Source organism: Procambarus clarkii, chromosome 75, assembly GCF_040958095.1.
Source record: "Procambarus clarkii isolate CNS0578487 chromosome 75, FALCON_Pclarkii_2.0, whole genome shotgun sequence".
NCBI classification, from domain to species: domain Eukaryota; kingdom Metazoa; phylum Arthropoda; class Malacostraca; order Decapoda; family Cambaridae; genus Procambarus; species Procambarus clarkii.
The window spans coordinates 26,218,022-26,242,145 of NC_091224.1; the positions used below are offsets into that span (position 1 = coordinate 26,218,022).

Below are 24,124 nucleotides of genomic sequence, written 5' to 3' on the forward strand. Positions count from 1 at the left end.
AGATGACAGCTTTGTCGAGTAGCGTGAATTCATGGGCGTAATTAGTCGATCCGTGGGATTGCTAATCACTTGCCCAAGTTGATTAGGAGAGTGAGCATCTCCTTAGTGTTCCACATAGCATTTAATAGCAGAGTGCTACAGGTGAGGTCAGTGGGTACGATATATATACCTGGTTGATACCTGGTTGATGGGGTTCTGGGAGTTCTTCTACTCCCCAAGCCCGGCCCGAGGCCAGGCTTGACTTGTGAGAGTTTGGTCCACCAGGCTGTTGTTTGGAGCGGCCCGCAGGCCCACATACCCACCACAGCCCGGTTGGTCCGGCACTCGTTGACGCCCTTGCTAAGGCTGCAGTAAATAAAGACAGTATTGAATGGAATCTTGAGTTATCAAATAGGTCCCTTAAAAGTGTCATTAGACGAGAACTCCTAGATGGATTTGAAGAAAGTAGAACAGTGCAAACTGGAACTAGTAGGTCCATTGTTCATCACAATGAAATGTGTGAAGTAAAACATGTGTATGGGGCAAGTAACAAAGTCAGTAGACTAACAGATGTTGTCACAGCTCGTATAAGACTTGGCTACAAGTATCTCTGGCAGTTCGGCTTGTATAGGGATCTAGATGAAGTAAAGTGTAAAGTGTGTGGACAAAGACAGGGACACACACTCGAACACTATATCTTGGATTGTAGTAAAATTCAGCCATTTAGAGATAACTCTAAGCTCACTCTGTATGATATGGCAACCTATCTTATTACCATGGATAAATTACCTGAAATCCTTGCACTGTACCCACATTTTGCTTCCAGTAGATGAACGACATATGAGATTCAGAAACAAGTAGTGTATTGTGAGGACTAATAATAAACAGAAGCTCCCCTATAACTCTGTAATATCCCCATTGGCCAAACTATTATGTATTAACGACAAGACCTACCATTAATGTATGATGACTTACTGTAAATATGTAGCTCTTGTAATAGCACTTTCTCTGTAACTAGCTGACATTGTATCTATAAGGTGTGAAGGATTGAAGAAATTGTTTATGTAATAATCTAAGATGAGGTCTGATAAAGACCTTTTGTGCCCTCTGTAATGCTTTTGCGCTACCGCTCACAGGATGAGTATGGGGTGCACAATAAACTAGCCGCCTTCGGCGGCAACAATCAATCAATCCTTGGAAACCAATCTAGTTTCCTCTTGAAGATGTCCACGGTTGTTCCGGCAATATTTCTGATGCTCGCTGGGAGGACGTTGAACACCCGCGGACCTCTGATGTTTATACAGTGTTCTCTGATTGTGCCTATGGCACCTCTGCTCTTCACTGGTTCTATTCTGTATTTTCTTCAATGTCGTTCATTCCAGTACATTGTTATTTTTACTGTGTAGATTTGGTACTTGGCCCTCCAGTATCGTCCAGGTGTATATTATTTTATCTCTCTCTCTTCTTTCTAGTGAGTACATTTGGAGAGCTTCAAGACGATCCCAATAATTTAGGTGCTTTATTGCATCTATGTATGCTGTATATGTTCTCTGTATTCCCTCTATTTCAGCAATCTCTCCTGCTCTGAAGGGGGAAGTGAGTACTGAGCAGTACTCAAGACGGGACATTACAAGTGATTTGTATAGTACAACCATTGTGATGGGATCCATGGATTTGAAAGTTCTCGTAATCAATCCTATCATTTTTCTGGCTGTCGCAATATTTGCTTGGTTATGCTCCCTAAACGTTAGGTCGTCAGACATTATTATTCCCAAATCCTTGACATGCTGTTTTCGTACTATGGGTACATTTGATTGTGTTTTGTACTCTGTATTATGTTTAAGGTCCTCATTTTTACCGTATCTGAGTACCTGGAATTTATCACTGTTAAACATCATGTTATTTTCTGATGCCCAGTCGAAAACTTTATTAATATCTGCTTGAAGTTTTTCAATGTCCTCAGCCGAGGTAATTTTCATGCGGATTTTTGTGTCATCTGCAAAGGATGACACGAAGCTGTGACTTGTATTTTTTGTCTATATCTGATATGAGAATATAATTATAGTGTAACGAAGTTGAGTGTGTTATTACTGTGTTTTCAGTAATTGTCATTGCAAGTGAGTTGCAAATTGTTGGGCCGTGTTACGAACCCTTCGTAACCGGGTTCTGTTTAAACTATGATCCTACTCGAGTTCAGAGGACCCTAACCTTAGTGGAAATAGTGTAATGTTTAAGGTAAATAATAATAATAGCACTTAAAATAACCCTGTTATTATTACCCATCACCATTAATGAATATAAGTTACTATGAGAGGTCATCCGGAGCGGCGCCACCAGCCCTCACGCTAGCCTGCTGCACAGATGACGGACATTATATGCCTCTCACGAGGTCTTCAACGCACCACAAGCACTTACATTAGCTGCAGTTATGGAGAAGCCGTCAAGCTCTTCCCTCTCCTTAGTGCACTCGCTGATACGCTCAATCAGCAAAGTTAGCAACGCTCAACTATCCCCACTGGCTAGTACCTTCCATGAATGAAGTCCTCAGTGCTCAACTAGCCCCACTGGCTAGGACCTCCAGGTCGCCCCAAGTACTCGTCCACTCCCCTGGCTTCACTTCCCTCCCTGGTCCCTGGTTGGTCGTCACCTGCCAGCACAGTCGACGACAAGATGGGACACTACGGTTACTGGGCGGGTCAACTGTTATAGTGCGGCACCTGGCTCGTAGATGGCGCCGAGGTCCGTCAAAGGCCGTGTTACTAATTAAGTTTATTAGTTCACCGAGTGTTGTGTTATTGTGTCGTGGTTGAACTTGTCCGTGTGACGAGTACGGGGCGTAAATCTTGGGTTGTCATTCGAAGTCCAGTCTTCAGTGAGGGTTAATTAGTCAAGGGTAATTAACGTAAGATCACTAAGGGAACACCCATTACTTGAGAGGTACTTGTCGTGCAAGACAGTTTGAGTAACGTAGGTTAAAGTTTAGGTTAAGTTATCGTTCCAAGGGACAGCTGGATTGGTAGGTCAAGAGATTGGGGCCAATCAGCCACTTCAGGCGAAGTCAGACAGCGGTGTAAGAATTCCAGTAAGGTTGAAGACTTCCACTAAGTAACTTTCTGTTGCAAATTATCTGTCAGTTGGACAGGTAATAAAAAGGTTCACGGAAGTCAAGGTAGTTATTGAAATATTGCCGGAACAACTGTGGACATTTTCAAGAGGAAACTAGATTTATTCCTCCAAGGAGTGCCGGACCAACCGGGCTGTGGTGGGTATGTGGGCCTGCGGGCCGCTCCAAGCAACAGCCTGGTGGACCAAACTCTCACAAGTCAAGCCTGGCCTCGGGCCGGGCTTGGGGAGTAGAAGAACTCCCAGAACCCCATCAACCAGGTATCAACCAGGTAGTTACCTCCGATCAGGGTTTGATGGACTCACACGAAGGCTACATTAGTTACATTAACGTAACGTCTGTTATTAAGAATCTGTCAGTTGGAACAGGTAATTTGACTGACTGTTGGGAGAGTAAAATCATTGTTAAGTAACCTAGACATAGTGATTACTTATCGGTCCATGGGTTGGTGAACTAGTCTATCTTGAGGTTATCTTGAGATGATTTCGGGGCTTAGTGTCCCCGCGGCCCGATCCTCGACCAGGCCTCCACCCCCAGGAAGCAGCCCGTGACAGCTGACTAACACCCAGGTACCTATTTTACTGCTAGGTAACAGGCGCATCAGGGTGAAAGAAACCCTGTCCATTGTTTCTCTCCTGGCGCCCGGGATCGAACCCGGGACCACAGGATCACGCGTCCAGTGTTCTGTCGCTCAGCCACCGGCTCCCCTGGTCTTCTGAGTTCATTAGGGGTAAGTAGTGTCCCAGAGGGAATTTACTTCGTTCATGTTATAACTGTTGAACTCTGACTATAGATTCTTTCTGACTATAGATTCTAGATTAGATATAGATACTGTTACCTAGCAGTAAAATAGGTACCTGGGTGTTAGTCAGCTGTCACGGGCTGCTTCCTGGGGGTGGAGGCCTGGTCGAGGACCGGGCCGCGGGGACACTAAAGCCCCGAAATCATCTCAAGATAAGACTCAAGAAGATAGATACAGCTCTGACTATAGTGTGGCAGGTAAGGTATTCATGTACAATTAATTATTGATCTTCGAGATGGTAATTAATTACTCAAGTGAGTTAAAGGTAATTGCCGTCCTCACAGCCTTGTTGACATAGTATTGTAGTAAACTATCGAGTGAGCGATAGTATCCGACGACATAACTCGTGCTAGGATTAATTAGCTGTCCGTAGTACGGTAATTAAGGGGATAAGGATCCTCTGTGACAATCGACTTGAGAATGGTCCAGGACGGACCGAAACGTCGTCGTCCCTTCAACTTCTAGTGTGTGGTCTGGTCAATTAAGGGGATTACTCACTGAACGCTTCATGGGTCAAGTGTCTGTGTAATTGCCTACGTTGTTGCTAACTGTCGTTAGGCAGTGAATTATCGTAATTGTCACGTCAGTATTAACGTGATCAATTGGCCATTGATTGTTGGTCGAGCAAGAGACGAAGTGTTAATGTAAGAATCTTATTAAGGAGTGTTGCTGGAGTTGCCAGCAGCCCCGCTACCTTGAGGTGCTTCCAGGGCTTAGCGTCCCCGCGGCCCGGTCGTCGACCAGACCTCCTGGTTGCTGGAGTGATCAACCAGGCTGTTGGACGGGGCTGCTCGCAGCCTGACGTATGAGTCACAGCCTGGTTGATCAGGTATCCTTTGGAGGTGCTTATCCAGTTCTCTCTTGAACACTGTGAGGGGTCGGCCAGTTATGCCCCTTACGCTAGTCATAGTTGTATCACTGAAGGCTACTAGTTTGGTTACATTGTAACTGCGTTGCAGGAGAGGCTGTAAGGAGCATAAGTAACTAATAGAAGGTTACTGGAGACTTGTTTCCTAACCTACATTGTGGCTGTTGCAATTAGTGATTATAGACTTGGTATCTTATTGCATGATTGTATCCTCTGTGAACGCTCAGTACTGGTCAAGTCGGTTCATGTTTTCAGCCCAACATGATTACAGGAAGGATCCTGTAGTTATACTCGGGGCTGGTGTCTACCTGTCGTAAAAGTGCCAAAGGAAGGATTTTGAGTAACGTCAGTGATATTTTTCTTGGTATAGTAGTTAGTAGTTGACCAGACCACACACTAGAAGGTGAAGGGACGACGACGTTTCGGTCCGTCCTGGACCATTTTCAAGTCGATCTGAGAATGGTCCAGGACGGACCGAAACGTCGTCGTCCCTTCACCTTCTAGTGTGTGATCTGGTTAACTTACTTTAGCCCCGTTATTGTGACTCATCGCCTGCATAGTAGTTAGTACTTATTGAATAAACTGAGGTGTTAAGTTAAAACGCTCTCTTTCATTACACCCTATTAATGATTTACATATGTTCTGCCGCGCTACCTGAAATTATTGCTATTAATCTGAGACTGCTTCTTGAGCCTCGAGCTGAATTCATAGCGCCACACAACAAGTCTAAATATTGTTGCGAGATCCCGTGACCTGCCCGGAAGTTGACGGCCTGAGGGTAAAGGATTTCAAACTTCTGAGGTCTCTGCGTCTGCTCGCTCCTTCATAACTGTTCTATGGTCTCTATTGTGGGGAAGGAGCTGCCTACTACACTTAGCGTGTTAGCTAAGCAGTTCTGTCCTCAAGAGGCCCATCTAGACTTTCAGTTTAAAGTTAACGGATGAATTAGAATTCATTCAAATTATGAAAAACTCACAGACGTGTCTAGGTGAGAACATGTCTAGGTGTGGACATGTATAGGTGTGGACATGTCTAGGTGGAGACATGTCTAGGTGGGGACATGTCTAGGTGTAGACATGTCTAGATGTGGACATGTCTAGGTGGGGACATGTCTAGGTGGGGACATGTCTAGGTGTGGACATGTCTAGGTGGAGACATGTCTAGGTGGGGACATGTCTAGCTGAGGACAAGTCTAGGTGTGGACATGTCTAGGTGTGGACATGTCTAGGTGTAGACATGTCTAGATGTGGACATGTCTAGCTGTGGACATGTCTAGGTGGAGACATGTCTAGGTGTGGACATGTCTAGGTGGGGATGTAACGTATTGGAAAATAATGGAATGAAAAGAAAATTGAAAATGAACGAAATGGGGCGAGGGAGTTAGAGAGGTGAAAGGGAGGTGTGAGGAGGAAGAGACTGAGCACAAGGAGAGGAGTAGAAAGTAGGAAAGAAGGTAGAAGAGTAGAAAGTAGCTGCCACCATGCATTCTAACTCAGTACATACAAGACAGGGAATGGAACTAAGATGGTATCAACTGTTAGCGTGTATCAGCTGGAATCATGCACTTGTACATGTAAGAATCTCTAAGTCAGTAACCTCAGAGGGCACTCCACGCTAGCTTTCACAATAAGAAGTTTAGGGAACAAAATTAAATTCAACTTTACCAACAAGTTAATCAATTATATATATTTATTATTAAAAGTTCCAATTCAAACAGTTAAATTTTATATTCACTTTGTCAAGATCAATAAACAAAGTGAGTCACCACACAAGACATTGAGGACACTACGGCTGCCTGTCCCTGATAGTCACGCAACACCTTACGTTCGGAAAACACGAAATAAGTCACCTTAAGTTCAACTCACCAAAGGCTGAGACTAAGTTGGACAGAGAGGGGGGGGGGCTGCGGTTGGCAGTCCCCACCCGACCTGGTCTGTGGGACCCGAGACCCCGACCTGGTCTGTGGGACCCGGGACCCCGACCTGACGGCCTGGTCTGTGGGACCCGAGACCCCTACCTGACGACCTGGTCTGTGGGACCCGAGACCCCTACCTGACGACCTGGTCTGTGGGACCCGAGACCCCGACCTGACGACCTGGTCTGTGGGACCCGAGACCAGCGGTCTCCACTGCTATTCTCCTCTCCTCTGTGGCTCTCTGAATCTCTGATCTCCTGAATGTACGTTGTTGTTGTTTTAGATTCAGCTACTGAGAACAATAAGTTCTAGTAGCACGGGCTATGGTGAGCCGGTAAGTGGAGGCTCTTTGGAGCCATTATCTGTATCAGTGGCTGACACTAGAGATCTGGCGACGGATGGGGGTCTTCATGATAGTTTTCAGCCTGGAGGGCTGGCTATACCAGTTATGGAGCTGGTGGGGTTAGTGTAGACCTCTAGGTTTTCCGTTTTTTCTTTGCCTGCGACTTTGGCTGAGCAGTGCTGTGGTTAGAGTTTGGTGACGTGGCCTCCATGAGGAAGTCTTGAACCGCGTAGGTGTCGTATTTGTGATGCGGCGGTGGAGCTCCTACTATGATTTCCTCGTCTGAGGAGTCCGTAACCTCCGTAGTGGGCGTTTTTGCCTTTCGCCTCGCAGCCTTAGGTAGGTTTAGGTGTCGTTGATTGGTGGTTGTAGCTATTTCAGGAGCGATGGTAGTGCTGTTATCGTCTGTAGACAGCACGTCTGCTAGCGCGGCTGCTGAGATAGTGATGGTAGGAGTGTTGGGAGCTGGAGAAGGAATTACCTCTGTGTCGCCCGGGTCATGGGCGGTTCTGGAGTCGGTGTTGAAGTTGACCACCTGGTCGTCCTGGTGGTAGTCTCCGGAGTGGTAGAGGAGGCAGTGAGATTTACGCTAGTGGCTATGATGGGGGCCAGGCCATTGCCTATGTATAATGCGTTTAGTTCACTGACAAAGCGCTGGTTGTCTGGTCCTGCAGGCCTTTCCGCAAGTCTAATAAGACCAGGGATAATGCCTGCACGTGATGCAGGGAGCTGTGAAGGAGCCTGTGGGACCTTGGGTCCCCAATGAGAAGGCTGTGTCGCCTGCTGGGAGGAGCCACATGTTGGTAAGACTGGAAAGTCTTCTGGTCGATTAGTGAGAGCTAAGGTGGTGGGTTGAACGCTCGGGGCTCTGGTCGAGGAGGTAGACGAGTTGTTTCTTTTGGCTTCAACCTGGGCCTTGATGCTTTCCTGTCTGCGAGGGCAGCGGTAGAAAATTGCGGGGTGATTGCCATCACAGAGCAAGCAGTGATGGACTGTTGCCTTACATATGGAGTAGTGATGGTCCAGTGCGCACAGGCTGCACCTCTGGACAGGGTGCTGACAATTGTTGGTCGGGTGGGAGAGCTCGTAGCACTTAAAGCACTGCTGGATCTCATGGTATCGTTCCTTTTTTATTTAGTGGGGTGGTATTTTTAGGCCGAAGCAGTAGAATCCTTGTGTGGCAGCCTGGGTGGCCGCAGCTATGGTGGTGAACGTAATCTTCATTGATGTTTTGTCGGTGTTGCAGAACTCTAGGGTGAATACCGACAGGTTTGAATTTTCGTCCTCGATATTGTTTATGATATGATGTTGAGGTCGCTCAGCGATCCACTGGCTGGTCCTGCTGGTAAAAACAGTTCTTCCAAACAGGACCAGTCCAGACCGGCAGTGGTCCAGTCTGACACCACTCACCACACATCACAAGGAGCAGTGTGGTCACATTGCGACCCAAACGTCTTAAGGTCAGAGCTACTCCACTTGACGGTTATGCTATCGGGAGAAGCAATATTTTAAAGGTCCTGAAGGACGTTACTGGCCTCGAACCCGCTGACATTAGTCAGGAAGGTGAAGATATCGTGCTCTTCTTTTCATGTGAAGAGGAGCTAGAAAAATTCCTGACTAACGATGCCATTCTTCGTAAAGAGCACCACCTACATCCTCACTTCCCACGTCAGTTCCTGGCCTGAATGTACAGTTCCCTGGGTATTTATGGGGGATCCTGGAGCTAGCTCCGCCTACTAAGTAGATAGCCTCAGGCCATCTACCTACCACGCCTTAAACAGCGGCTTGTTTGAAATACACACCCGGCTACCTGTCTGCAATTATCAGCTTAGCAGAAAGTAAGGTCAATTCACCCGACCTGACCCTTCGTCAACTTGTGGTCATTAACACTCTAGAGGTGTGACTTTTTAGTTGCTATAGCCGACAACCTGGCGCCCTCCGAACATCCTGTCTGGCTGACTCATGTTGGATGTAAGATGTTAACTAAACATCTTTGTGGTGTTACAGAGACGTGTCTACATAGGAACACGTTGTTCTACATGTATGTCTAGGTGTGGACATGTCTAGGTGTGGACATGTCTAGGTGTGGACATGTCTAGGTGTGGACATGTCTAGGTGGGGACATGTCTAGGTGTGGACATGTCTAGGTGTGGACATGTCTAGGTGTGGACATGTCTAGGTGGGGACATGTCTAGGTGTGGACATGTCTAGGTGGGGATGTAACAGAAGAACTGTAATATAGGAAGTTCATAGATTTAACATTAGAAGTTGGTAGTGACCTGACCTGAATGGCAGCCATGGGCTTCCCCAAGGGATTAGTGTAGGAAACGGTGGCGCCAACTGCCTCCCGTGACGTGTCTGCGAACTAGGAATATTTTTAATGTATTTCAGGAGGAATTTAGGAGGAATTATCAGTCATGGTTAAGTTCTTATGTTAAAAATTAATGTCAATTGAGAATAAGGAATAAGTCTGGGATGGTATCAAAGAGATGGTTGACGTCAGTAAGATTTATATATGTAAGACACATGTGTCGCCACTAGAAAATAGATACCTACCAATCTCTTTGTTAAATCATGTAAATTAGGGTAATACCAGTACTACTGATTATTGTAATTAGCCTGGCTCGAGTTTTTAAATAATTCCCATTTATTTTGGAACTAGAAGTCATCCTTATAGACAAAATACTCCAGGGGCCAGATTCAGGAAGATACTTACGAAGGTTTTTCTTCTTAGCTACGAATGTTTTCCTTCTTAGCACCTTCGTGGCGGCTACGTCGGTATTCAAGTAGCTACACTAAGTGGAAAAACCTTCGTAAGTTCATTCCGAGATCTAAGTGTGGTTTCGACCACTCGTAGCTTTATGTTAACTGGATATAACTCAATTTTTCTCTACTACATAACACTGGGATCGATTTTAAGATTTTGGAACATAAACAAAAGATTATAAAAATTGAATCTAGTGAAGAGGAGTCCTTCGTGTTAGTTATATATGCATTCTCTGCTTGAAACTTAAAGTAAATATGTCTTTTATGATAGTAGAATTAGTTTTATAATAGCAAGATATTATACCTGTAGTTATTAAGTAAATAAACACTGGTGAACATGAAATATGAGAGAAGGTGATGAGCCCTGTCTGATGGGATCATTTACTATCACCAAATGCCCCTGTTCACCTAGTAGTAAGGGTGTACCTTAGCTATACATACCCATTTCTAATTTATTTAGTTTGGTTTTATTTTGAAATTAAATCTGGGTGAGACAAAATAAAAATATGCTGCACAAATGATGTTAGGTAAGGAGAAGGGTAAAAATGTCAAAAACTTTATTCATTGAATACTTAAAGCTATAATTATGACTATATAGACTATTAAAAAAGAGAGAGGGAAGTAGGGGTCCAAAACCTCTTCCAGTTATACAATTTGGGTGTGGAACAAGTAATTATCAAAAGAAGGCACCATGCTGGGAAGGCTATGTAGCAGTAAGACAGTGAAGTGAGGCAGCTACTTATTTGAGAAATGCTTATTTTATTTACCTTATAAGCTGAGGCAACATATTTTATTTGAGGAATACTCAGCTGATTCCTCTACATTTAGCATGGAACAAATTTGTGTCCAAGACCTCTTCCTGTTACACAATTTGGCTGTGTGTAACCAAACTAGAAGTGCTCTACAAATCAAGGGACCCAGAATGTGGAATGACCTCCCGAATCATGTCAAAGGCTGTACCTCTCTCAACCAGTTTAAGAGTTAAACCAAGTACTACCTAATTAACTCCATGTAACCTAACTTACCCCCTAAATGTCAATCCATGTCTTGCTATTTTTTAAACAATGCTGTTCACCAACATGTGCAATTGCTGATTTATGCTATGTTAACCCCCCTTTTTGTATTTTTTATTCCTTCTTTCAACACAATTTATACCTAATCCCAATTACTATTAAGTTTTAGTCTAAGTGTTTTCCCCCCACACCTTGCCCGAAATGCTATGAGTATTAGTGGCTTTAGGTATTGTATGTACTAGCTCTGTCTATAAATCCAACATTATGTTTGTAAATCAACTGTATGTACTTTTCCTGAATAAAATGTATTTATTATTTATTTTTTAATCAGTAAGTATTAAAAGAAGGCACCAAGCTGGGAAGGCTATGTAGCACCATTGTGTGTAACAATAAACCAATTTTTTTTTTAACAAATAATGCACCTGTATGGGAAAACAAATCCTGTCAGCTGTAAAAATATTGATGCAGTTATTTAAATAAAAAATATAATGAAAGAAATATTACTGGTTTATTTTTATCCTATCTTTTTGTACTGTACAGTATATCCAAGGAAGTGAAAAATTGAGACATAATGCACAATTTAATGAATGATTAGCATGGATTAACAGTTCAAAAGAAATATGACTATTACATATCAACATGAGATCTTAATGATCCATGGTTAACATGATTTAATAAGGATAATACAGTACTGTATTTGTAATAATACAAACTATAATTTAAAATCTTTATTACTGATTTTTTTTACTAAGAAGATTAGGTATACACAGCAATGTGCTGCTACCCTATTCTATATGGAATATTACACAGTGTAGATAAAAAACTAGCTATAAGTTTATCTAATACTCCCATCTCACAGGATGGTTAGACATACATGGAATCAATTTAGAAAATACCAGCCTCAATACAAAAAACAAATCAACTCTGACTAAACAACTCTTCGCGATTTTCACAAGAGGTAAGCACTGAATCATGGAAACATTATATTATAATTACTCTTACCAGTTTCTACAAGACTCCTCTCAAACAATGTATTTTTAAACATGTTTAGGTATACACAGCAATGTGCTGCTTCCCTATTCTATATAAAGGACCACACAGTGTAGATCAAAAACCAGCTACAAGCTCATCCAACATCCTCACCTCACAGGATGGCCAGTCATACATGGAATTAGGAGAGAACAAAATACTTAATGCTGATCTATTAGCCCCCACTGGCAAAATCTGGGTGCAGCACAAGAATATCTTCCAATATTCCTGAGTGTATGAAGTAATTACAGAGCTCAAAATACCTCATACCATTTGGTATGAAGTCACTGATAACAGGGCAATCACAGATATAGTGTTGGAGAGTATGTTCTCTCACGTAGGACTGAAAACAAGTGTTTTTTCCACCAAGAGGGTTATAAACCCATGGAACCGTCTACCCGCTGAAGCCGTAAATGCCAAATTCCAGCTAAAAAAATATCATTAAGACAATTGGCGGGCCCTTTAACAAGCCGCTGGCTTTCTGTCCTCTTCGAGGTCACTAGATAGTTAGTGGCCCTTGGGTAAATTCAGTAAATATATACAATAATTGTCAGCGCATCTTCCGAGCAACAAGGACAGCTACACAGTATCTCTTAGAATTACGTAGGTAAACAACAAATGTAACATATTTGTTTACTACAATGTCGGTGCTGGCTGTAGAAGTTGAAAAAACATTGTTTTACCTCGAAATATACTAATTTTACAAGAAAACTCGACGTAAATAGGAGGCAGTAGAGCTCCGATAAGCCAGGGCTAAATCTTCAATATGAAGAATGTTGCTGCTCTCTGATTGGCCAAACGAAACACAGTAGTGACCTCTATCGGCACGCAGGTGAACCAACAAATTTCTTCCTGAGTGGACATACTTGAATCGCACCTAAGCATCTTCTTAGGGCACACTTAGGAACCTTCGTAGCAAACCCACTTACGAAGAAATACACAGAGCTTCCTGAATCTAGGTCCTGGATTTTAGTTATTAATTTCAAAGATTAATCAGGCAACTAGTCTCGGGTCAGCCACGGGGAGGTCAGGCAGGCCTCGGTGGAACAATGGAACAAGGCTTATTTAGTGTAGGCTGAACATCAACTGGGGGGGGGGGACGAGACCTCTCCTTGGAGCCGGCGGAACATCTAGGTCAGGCTGGGATATTTTAAGGTATCTGTATTTGAATTATTATAGTGTAGGAATCCACATTTATTGTTATAGGCTTTACATTGCCTCAGGAGGTAGGGATTTTCGTTAGAGTATTTACTAAATATCATTTTGATGCTTAATTTTGGTTTAGTAAATAGTTATAGAATTTATGTTGTTAAGTGGAACTTAGGAAATGTAGATGTTTATCTCTCAGAATGTTCGGTAACATGTTTATTGTTTGTGATGTGTGTATATGTATGTATTAACACGATGTACTGAACGGGGTGAGAATAGCTTGAGCTACCTCATCCCTTTGTGTGTATTTTACCTCAATAAACTTATTTCAATTTCAATTTCAGTGGAATTTTCCCCATGTTTATTTTACTATTGACCGCAAGCCTCGTGTCTACACCTAGTTTCCTCATGCAAGTCAACAATCATTTACTTAACTAAAAAGATAATCCTTCTCATTTAATATCCACATTAACGTAAAGCTTATCCCTCCTTTCCAGATAATTGGGGATAGCGTTTCATGGTTCGCTTAAGTGATGGTATCCTGCTTTCCATCAACTGAGATATTTACTCAGATATAGCAGGTGGTGGCGGCGAAGTTTCAGAGTTTGGGGTTTAACATGGGAGGAGACAGTGTCTCTGAGGGCGTGATATGTGAATGGTCAAACGTTTGGATCTCGAGGGGTTGTACTGAAGGTTATTCACCACAACTCTGGTTTCTGTATATATTTCTTTAATTTTTTTCATCAATAACGACCAGCATTTAATCAGTAGTGAGGTTAAAGGTTGGCACCCGTTACAGGGACATGTATGTCTAGGTGTGGACATGTATGTATAGGTGTGGGCATGTCTAGTTGGGGACATGTCTATGTAGGGACACATATGTCTAGGTGTAGATATGTGTCAAGGTGTACTCACCTAGTTGTGCTTGTGGGGGTTGAGCTTTAGCTCTTTGGGCCTGCCTCTCAACTGTCAATCAACTGGTGTACAGATTCCTGAGCCTACTGGGCTCTTATCATATCTACATTTGAAACCTCTGCCACAGATCTGGAAGCGTATCCGCATGATAGCGGGTAAGTTCGTTCCCGATGTTTCACCGGTCCTTCACCTCCATGATACTCTTGTGGCGGACCCGTTGCAGGTCGCTACCAAACGGGGTTCCCACTTTTCTTCTGTTAGCTCTGGTCTTCATCTTTCCTTCTTTGTAAACCTGTCCTTGAGTCTCGTCCTTTAGATTTCTGCACTCGTCTTCGGCTTCCCTATAATGATCCCTTCTCTCTCTCTGAACTTCGTTCTGCCCTGACCCTCTGCGGTTCTACGGCGGCGGGCTCCGATGGTATTCATTATGAGATGCTTCGCCATCTCCCTCCGTGCACGTCTCAGTATTTACTGAGTCTGTATAATCGGATCTGGGAGTCGTCGTCGGTCCCTGAGGACTGGCTCGATGCCGTTGTCCTCCCTGTTTGCAAACCAGGGTCTCTGGGAATATCTCCTAAGGACTTTCGCCCTATTGCCCTCACAAGGTGTGTCTGCAAACTGTTTGAACGTATAGTTAACGTTCGTCTGATGTGGTTCCTGGAACACCATCACTTCCTCTCCCCTTCTCAATTTGGTTTCCGCAAGTGCCGCAGCACAACAGATGTCCTGGTGAACTTGATCTATATTTGTACTGCTTTTGCTGCGAAGACCTCCGTTGTTGCCGTCCTTTTTGACCTGGAAAAGGCTTACGACACCACTTGGCGATATCATATTCTATCCCAACTTCATTCTTTTGGCCTTCGTGGTCATCTCCCTCTCTTTCTCCGCAGCTTCCTCTCTCGTCGTTCCTTTCGGGTGAGGCTTGGTACCGCTCTCTCTGCCTCTTTTCAGGAATACGAAGGTGTGCCCCAGGGTAGTGTTCTGAGCACTACTCTTTTTCTGGTTGCCCTCAATGGTCTTCTTTCCTCTCTTCCTTCTGGCGTCTTCTCCGCTCTCTATGTCGACGATCTTAACCTTTCCTGTCAGGGTGATGATTCGCCTCTCCTCCAACGCCGGCTTTAACTTGCGATGAATGCTGTGTCGTCTTGGGCTAACGATCATGGCTTCAGGTTCTCTACGTCTAAGACTTGTGCCATGACTTTTACTCGGAATCATGTCGTTCTTCGTCCTTCTTTGTTGCTTTATGGTCAGCCCCTTGTGTACAAGGATTCTGCTTAGCTTTTGGGGTTGATTTTTGACACTCGTTTATCTTGGTCGCCGCATATCTCTTACCTCCGTGTTGAGTGCTCTAAGGCCCTTACCCTCCTTCGAGTATTGTCCCACACTTCTTGGGCACAATACTTTAACTTGCTTTAACTTTTACCCCTCCTGCGGTTCCTATTCCTCTTCAACACCTCCCTCTTTCTGTCCGGTTATCTCGCTTACAAGATTCTCTTTCCGTTCGTATTTCTAATATTTCTCCTCGTGTTGTTCCTTCTTTGCTCCCGTGGAGAGTCCCCCTTCCGCAGTTTTGCACATCCTTGACCTGCATCACTAAAGCTTTTACTCCTCCTATGGTTCTAAAACGCCTTTTCCTTGAGCACTTTTCTTCTTACTCCTGCTCCGTTTCCATCTTCACCGATGGGTCTAAGTCTGCGGACGGTGTAGGCTACTCTGTTGTTCTTCCTGTTTACACTTATATGTGTCGTTTACCTCCGGAGACTAGCATCTTTACAGCGGAGCTTTATGCTATTCTCTATGCTCCTCGTCTCCTGCTTTCTCGTTGTCAATCTTCCTTTGTAGTTGTTGTTAACTCTCATAGCCCCCTCATGGCACTCGGGTCCTTTAATCCAGTTCATTCAGTGATTGTCGAGATCCAGCATTGGCTGTTTCTTGTTCACAGTAAATTTAAGTCGGTTGAGTTTTGTTGGGTTCCCAGCCATATTGGTGTCTCTTTAAATGAGCGTGCGGATGCTGCCGCCAAGGAAGCTGTCTGCTCTTGTCCCATCTCTCGTAAAGGTATTCCTTATTCCGACTTTTACCCAGTTATCCATTCCTCCGTCCTTACCCGTTGGCAGGGTTGTTAGTCTTCTGTTACTGGTAACAAACTGCGTACTCTTAAGAGTTGTGTGTCCTCGTGGCCGTCCTCCAACTACCATAACTGGCGATGGGAAACGGCTCTGGCGAGGTTGTGTATTGGCCATACTCGCTTAACTCATGGTCACTTAATGGAGCGCCGCCCTGCTCCTTACTATCCAAATTGCATTGTCCCTATTACGGTCATGTATAACCTTGTTGAATGTCCTGACTTCCGGGACAAGTGTGTGTCTTGTTTTCCGACCGTCCCCCGCGGTCGCTTGTCCCTCGTTGGAATTCTTGGTGACTCGGATACTTTTGATATCGTTCGCCTTATGCGTTACTGTTCTTGTATTGGCATCCTTGGTGATATTTAGCGCCCTCTGATTATTCCGCACATTTGATGGTGCTACATATCCTTCCCGGTTTGGTGAATTCTTTTGATAATTACTTACTTACTTTTGAAACTGTATGGAGTCAGCCTCCACTACATCACTGCCTAATGCATTCAATTTGTTAACTACTCTGACACTGAACAAATTGTTTCAAATGTCTCTGTTGTTCATTGGGTACTTAGTTTCCACCTGTGTCCCCACCCATGCTAAATAGTTTATCTTTGTCCATCCTGTCAATTAACCTGAGAATTTTGTAGGTGGTGATCATATCTCCCCGTACTCTTCTGTCTTCCAGGGACGTGAGGTTTAGTTCCCGTAGTCTTTCCTCGTAGTTCATACCTCTCTGTTCTGTGACTAAATCTGGTGGCATACCTCTGAATCTTTCCTAACTTTGTCTTGTGTTTAACTAGTTAAGGACTCCAGGCTGGAGCTGCATGCTCCAGGATTGGTCTGACATAAGTGGTATGCAAGGTCCTGAACGATTCCTTACACAAGTGTCTAAATGTAGTTCTTATGTTGGCCAGTCTAGCATATGCCGCTGATGATATCCTTTGATGTGGGCTCTTGGGGACAGGTTCGGTGTGATGTCAACCCCCAGATCTTTCTCTCTATTTGACTCTTGCAGGATTTCACCTCCCAGATAGTACCTTGTGTTCAGCCTCCTGCTCCCTTCACCTAATTTCAATACTTTACACTTTCCTGAGTTGAATTTTAGTAGCCATTTTCTAGACCATTCCTTCAGATTGTCCAGGATGTCCTGTAGTCTCTATCTATCTTCATCTGTCTTAATTCTTCTCATAATCTTTGCATCATGAGCAAACATTGAGAGGAATGAGTCTATACGCTCTGGAAGGTCGTTTAAATATATCAGAAACAGGATGAGTCCAAGTACAGAGCCCTGTGGGACTCCGCTGGTGACATCTCGCCACTCTGATGTCTCCCCCCTCACCGTTACTCTCTGCTTCCCGTTGCTTAGATACTCCCTATCCACTGGAGCACCTTACCTTTTACTCCTGCCTGTTGCTCCAGCTTATGTACCAGCCTCTTATGGGGTACTGTTTCAAAGGCTTTCTGACAGTCCAAGAAAATGTAGTCTACCCACCTCTCTCTTTCTTCATTAATTTACACGTCTGGGTGTAGACACGTCTGGGTGTGGACACGTCTGGGTGTAGACACGTGTAGGTGTAGACACGTGTAGGTGTAGACACGTGTAGGTGTAGACACATCTGGGTGTAGACACGTCTGGGTGTGGACACGTCTAGACCGACAAGTGGGACCCATAAGAGCTCTAGGAAGATTCCAAACACCTCAGCATGTTTACAGTTTCCGGAGAGGGTCCTGTGGACAGTTCCCAGAATAGCAACACTGATCCCTCAGACTGTTGTGGTCGTTGTGTGGCGGTGTTTCAAGGAAGAGCTCTGAGGGTATAGATGGTGTGGCGCGCCAGCTTGTGTGGGCCCCAGAGGCCAGTTAGGTAATGTCCACGGCCTCGCTACGTGGCTCTCAAGGTTACACACGCACGCACACACGCACGCACACACACACACACACGCACACACACACACAAATGACGGAAGGACTCTACTCCTTGGTAAGACTTTCTTCAGTAACCTGCACTTTCGTCAGCACAGCTACACTCACTCATTATTTTAATCTGTGTAGTTATTATATATTATTTGCGTGTGCACCGCTATACATACATACATACATACATACATACATACATACATACATACATACATACATACATACATACATACATACATACATACATACATACATACTACATACACACACACATACACACACACACACATACATACATACATACATACATACATACATACATACATACATACATACATACATACATACATACATACATACATACATACATACACACATACATACATACATACATACATACATACATACATACATACATACATACATACATACATACATACATACATATGGCTCAGCTATAAGAGGCTGATACATAAGCTGGAGAAACAGGCAGGAGTAACTGGTAAGGCGCTCCAAAGGATAAGGGAATACCTAAGCAATGGGAAGCAGAGTTACAGTGAGGGGTGAGACCTCAGATTCCAGTGGGACTCCACTGGTGGCGTGAAGTCACCAGTGGAGTCCCATAGGGCCCTGTACTATGACCTATCCTGTTTCTGATATACGTAAACGATCTCCCGGAGGGTATAGACTTCTTCCTCTCAATGTTTGCTGATGATACCAAAATTATGAGAAGGATTAAGACAGAGGAGGACTGCATGAGACTTCAAGAAGACCTGGACAAACTGCAGGAATGGTCCAACAAATGGTTGTTAAAGTTTAACCCAAGCAAATGTAATGTAATGAAGATAGGTGTAGTGAGCATGAGGCCAGATACAAGGTACCATTTGGGAGATGAAATTCTTCAAGAGTCAGAGAGAGAGAGAGAGACAGACTTGGGGTTGATATCACGCCAGACCTGTCCCCTAAAGCTCATATCAAAAAGATAATATCAGCGGCATATGCCAGGTTGGCCAACATAAGAACGGCCTTTAGAAACTTGTGTAAGGAATCATTCAGAACCTTGTATAACACATATGTCAGACCAATCCTGGAGTATGCAGCCCAGCATGGAGTCCATATCTAGTCAAGGATAAGACTAAACTGGAAAAGGTTCAAAGGTTTGCCACCAGACTAGTACCCGAGCTGAGAGGTATGAGCTACGAGGAGAGACTACGGGAATTAAACCTCACGTCGCTGGAAGACAGAAGAGTTTGGGGGGGACATGATCACCACATACAAGATTCTCAAAGGAATTGATAGGGTATATAAAGACAGGCTATTTAACACAAGGGGCACACGCACAAGGGGACACAGGTGGAAACTGAGTGCCCAAATGAGCCACAGAGATATTAGAAAGACATTTTTTAGTGTCAGAGTGGTTGACAAATGGAATGCATTAGGAAGTGATGTGGTGGAGGCTGACTCCATACACAGTTTTAAATGTAGATATGATAGAGCCCAATAGGCTCAGGAACCTGTACACCTGTTGATTGACAGTTGAGAGGCGGGACCAAAGAGCCTGAGCTCAACCCCGGCATAGTACAACTAGGTGAGTACACACACGCTTGCCAGCGGTTTATGTTGTGTTGGCAAGAAATGTATACAAGGAGAGGTAGGATATAAAGTCCTTATATTAACATTGTGGTAATAATAACAGCGAGGTAATATTAGGAGTGCAGTGATATTAAGAGTGCGGTAACATTAAGAGTGCGGTAATATTAAGAGTGCAGTAATATTAAAAGTGCGGTAACATTAAGAGTGCGGTAATATTAAGAGTGTGGTAATATTAAGAGTGCGGTAACATTAAGAGTGCAGTAATATTAGGAGTGCGGTAACATTAAGAGTGCAGTAATATTAAGAGTGCAGTAATATTAAAAGTGCGGTAACATTAAGAGTGCGGTAATATTAAGAGTGCGGTAACATTAAGAGTGCGGTAATATTAAGAGTGCAGTAATATTAAAAGTGCGGTAACATTAAGAGTGCGGTAATATTAAGAGTGCGGTAACATTAAGAGTGCAGTAATATTAGGAGTGCGGTAACATTAAGAGTGCAGTGATATTAAGAGTGCAGTAATATTAGGAGTGCGGTAACATTAAGAGTGCAGTGATATTAAGAGTGCAGTAATATTAAGAGTGCGGTAACATTAAGAGTGAGGTAATATTAAGAGTGCGGTAACATTAAGAGTGAGGTAATATTAAGAGTGCGGTAACATTAAGAGTGCAGTAATATTAGGAGTGCGGTAACATTAAGAGTGCAGTGATATTAAGAGTGCAGTAATATTAAGAGTGCAGTAATATTAGGAGTGCGGTAACATTAAGAGTGCAGTGATATTAAGAGTGCAGTAATATTAAGAGTGCGATAACATTAAGAGTGAGGTAATATTAAGAGTGCGGTAACATTAGGAGTGAGGTAACATTAAGAGTGCAGTAATATTAAGAGTGCGGTAACATTAAGAGTGCAGTAATATTAAGAGTGCAGTAATATTAAGAGTGAGGTAACATTAAGAGTGCAGTAATATTAAGAGTGCGGTAACATTAAGAGTGAGGTAATATTAAGAGTGAGGTAACATTAAGAGTGCAGTAACATTAAGAGTGCAGTAATATTAAGAGTGCAGTAATATTAAGAGTGAGGTAACATTAAGAGTGCAGTAATATTAAGAGTGCGGTAACATTAAGAGTGCAGTGATATTAAGAGTGCAGTAATATTAAGAGTGAGGTAACATTAAGAGTGCAGTAATATTAAGAGTGCGGTAACATTAAGAGTGCAGTAACATTAAGAGTGCAGTAATATTAAGAGTGAGGTAACATTAAGAGTGAGGTAATATTAAGAGTGAGGTAACATTAAGAGTGCGGTAACATTAAGAGTGCAGTAACATTAAGAGTGCAGTAATATTAAGAGTGAGGTAACATTAAGAGTGCGGTAACATTAAGAGTGCAGTAATATTAAGTGCGGTAACATTAGGAATGCGGTAATATTAAGAGTGCGGTAACATTAAGAGTGCAGTAATATTAAGAGTGAGGTAACATTAAGAGTGCAGTAATATTAAGAGTGAGGTAACATTAAGAGTGCGGTAACATTAAGAGTGCGGTAACATTAAGAGTGCAGTAATATTAAGAGTGCAGTAATATTAAGAGTGAGGTAACATTAAGAGTGCGGTAACATTAGGAGAGCAGTAATATTAAGAGTGCAGTAATATTAAAAGTGAGGTAACATTAAGAGTGCGGTAACATTAAGAGTGCAGTAATATTAAGAGTGAGGTAACATTAAGAGTGCAGTAATATTAAGAGTGCGGTAACATTAAGAGTGCAGTAATATTAAGAGTGAGGTAACATTAAGAGTGCAGTAATATTAAGAGTGCGGTAACATTAAGAGTGAGGTAATATTAAGAGCGAGGTAACATTAAGAGTGAGGTAACATTAAGAGTGAGGTAACATTAAGAGTGCGGTAACATTAAGAATGCAGTAACATTAAGAGTGCAGTAATATTAAGAGTGAGGTAACATTAAGAGTGCGGTAACATTAAGAGTGCGGTAACATTAAGAGTGCAGTAATATTAAGAGTGAGGTAACACTAAGAGTGCGGTAACATTAGGAGTGCAGTAATATTAAGAGTGCAGTAATATTAAGAGTGAGGTAACATTAAGAGTGCGGTAACATTAAGAGTGCAGTAATATTAAGAGTGAGGTAACATTAAGAGTGCAGTAATATTAAGAGTGAGGTAACATTAAGAGTGCGGTAACATTAAGAGTGAGGTAACATTAAGAGTGCAGTAATATTAAGAGTGAGGTAATATTAAGAGTGCGGTAACATTAGGAGTGCAGTAATATTAAGAGTGCAGTAATATTAAGAGTGAGGTAACATTAAGAGTGCGGTAACATTAAGAGTGCGGTAATATTAAGAGTGCAGAAATATTAAGAGTGAGGTAACATTAAGAGTGCAGTAACATTAAGAGTGCAGTAATATTAAGAGTGCGGTAATATTAAGAGTGCAGTAATATTAAGAGTGCGGTAATATTAAGAGTGCAGTAATATTAAGAGTGCGGTAATATTAAGAGTGAGGTAACATTAAGAGTGCAGTAATATTAAGAGTGAGGTAACAATGTATGATAACAGCCAAGAACGTCACTGAAGGTCGTCGTACTTATTAATGTAACAAGAACAAGAAAGTTTTCCTGTTCTTTTTTTTACACAATCACCCACGCCCCCTACTCCAGACACCCCTAATGTTACCAGTGTCCCTACTCCAGACACCCCTAATGTTACCCACGCCCCTACTCCAGACACCCCTAATGTTACCAGCGCCCCTACTCCAGACACCCCTAATGTTACCCACGCCCCTACTCCAGACACCCCTAATGTTACCCACGCCCCTACTCCAGACACCCCTAATGTTACCCACGCCCCTACTCCAGACACCCCTAATGTTACCCACGCCCCTACTCCAGACACCCCTAATGTTACCCACGCCCCTACTCCAGACACCCCTAATGTTACCCACGCCCCTAGCGTCCCTACTCCAGACACCCCTAATGTTACCCACGTCCCTACTCCAGACACCCCTAATGTTACCCACGCCCCTAGCGTCCCTACTCCAGACACCCCTAATGTTACCCACGTCCCTACTCCAGACACCCCTAATGTTACTGACAAAATCCCACCTTACTGTACCACTAATATTTCCTTTTCTTGTAGTTTGTACAAAGAAGGTTAATAGTAAGTGTAGACATAACTTTAATAATAATAATAGTAATAATAATAATAATAATATTAATTATGTTTATTCAGGTAAAGTACATACACAAAATAAGTTACAACAGAATATTGTAACTTATTAACTTATAACCACCTCCACCGCGTAACGTGGTGGAGGTGGGGTTGTGAGTGGGATTGGCTGGTTATAGATAGGAGATGCCTCGTATGGGCCAATAGGCCTTCTGCAGTTACCTTTGTTCTTATGTTGGATATGAGACGGAGGTGGTGCATACTATGCCTAGAACCACTAATACACTCAAGTGTTTGGGGCTAACTAGTGTGAGTGTTGGTGGCTTAAAGAGACGGTTCAATTAACCACCGGAACACCAACATTACTGTTGTTCCGTTGTATAACTATAGATCTGAATACAACCAAAGATACAAGAGTAGGAGGAGAGAGAGAGAGAGTATGACGTCACAACCTCCGCCTTAAACGTTTCTATTGAAGCCTTCAGCCAGTGTGACCAACGCCGGCGCTACCCACCCGGTCACTGACTCAGCCACGGCACTCCCAAATCCCTGGGACCGGCACACGCCTCACGCCTCTCATATATACGCCAGGCGAGGGAAGGATATACTGGTGACGCGTGTTAGGTATACACACCACACTCGACTGGGAAATGTTATGTGAGCTCCCTGTTTGGGACGAGAATTTCCGTATGTTGGAGCCGCTGCGGGCATTGGCAACGGTGTTGGTAGTAACCACGAGAGGTTACCATCGGCCTCCAGGCTACCATGATGGTTGGTGCCGCTCAGGGCTCTCCTTCATGGTATGGTGCGGCTCAAGGCTCATGGTAGTGCTCCCACGACTCTCCCTCGCTCCCTATACGTCAGGACTGAAGACTCCTGTGAGGGCAAGGCCCAGGTGGGTAGCAGCTGGTGTATAACGTTGCGCCACCTGCTGCCAACTGTGAGCCAGGGTATATATACACCCGCCCTGGAGAGTGTCACGCATTATCCTCCTGGGAACTGTCAACACAGGTGCTGCTCTCACACCCTACACCCGCTCAACCTCTACCATGCAGCTCCTGAAGCTACACATGTTGCTGGCATTTGTTGTCGTGGCAGTTGACTCCATGGCCGTCACTATTATGGAGAACACCGCCACCGACGGGGAGAACAGTGCCGTTGACGGAGAGAACAATCCCGTTAATGGGGAGAACAGTGCCGTTGACGGGGAGAACAATCCCGTTGACGGGGATAACAGTGCCGATGACGGGAAGAAGACCACCGTCGTGGTGCAGCCCAGCAAAACAAAGCGAGGGTCTAAAGAAGACAAAGCGTTCGAGCGTCAGGTGAAGCAGCTGCTGAAGATGAGATGTAAGCCGCGCCTGACGAAGGTGTTTGTGGCCAACGAGATAGGCGAGGCGGACGAAAAGAAGGACAAGGACCTGTT

At 43.6% G+C, this 24,124-nt stretch overlaps 1 protein-coding gene across 1 annotated transcript; it reads left to right on the plus strand.

Moving 5' to 3' along the window:
* Positions 1-2,340: 2,340 nt before the first annotated feature.
* On the plus strand, positions 2,341-22,687 carry LOC123771761 (nematocyst expressed protein 3-like). Its single transcript, XM_045764488.2, has 2 exons — positions 2,341-2,470; positions 22,191-22,687. The coding sequence occupies exons 1-2, from the start codon at positions 2,341-2,343 to the stop codon at positions 22,685-22,687; spliced, it is 627 nt and encodes a 208-aa protein (XP_045620444.2).
* The last annotated feature ends 1,437 nt before the right edge of the window (positions 22,688-24,124 follow it).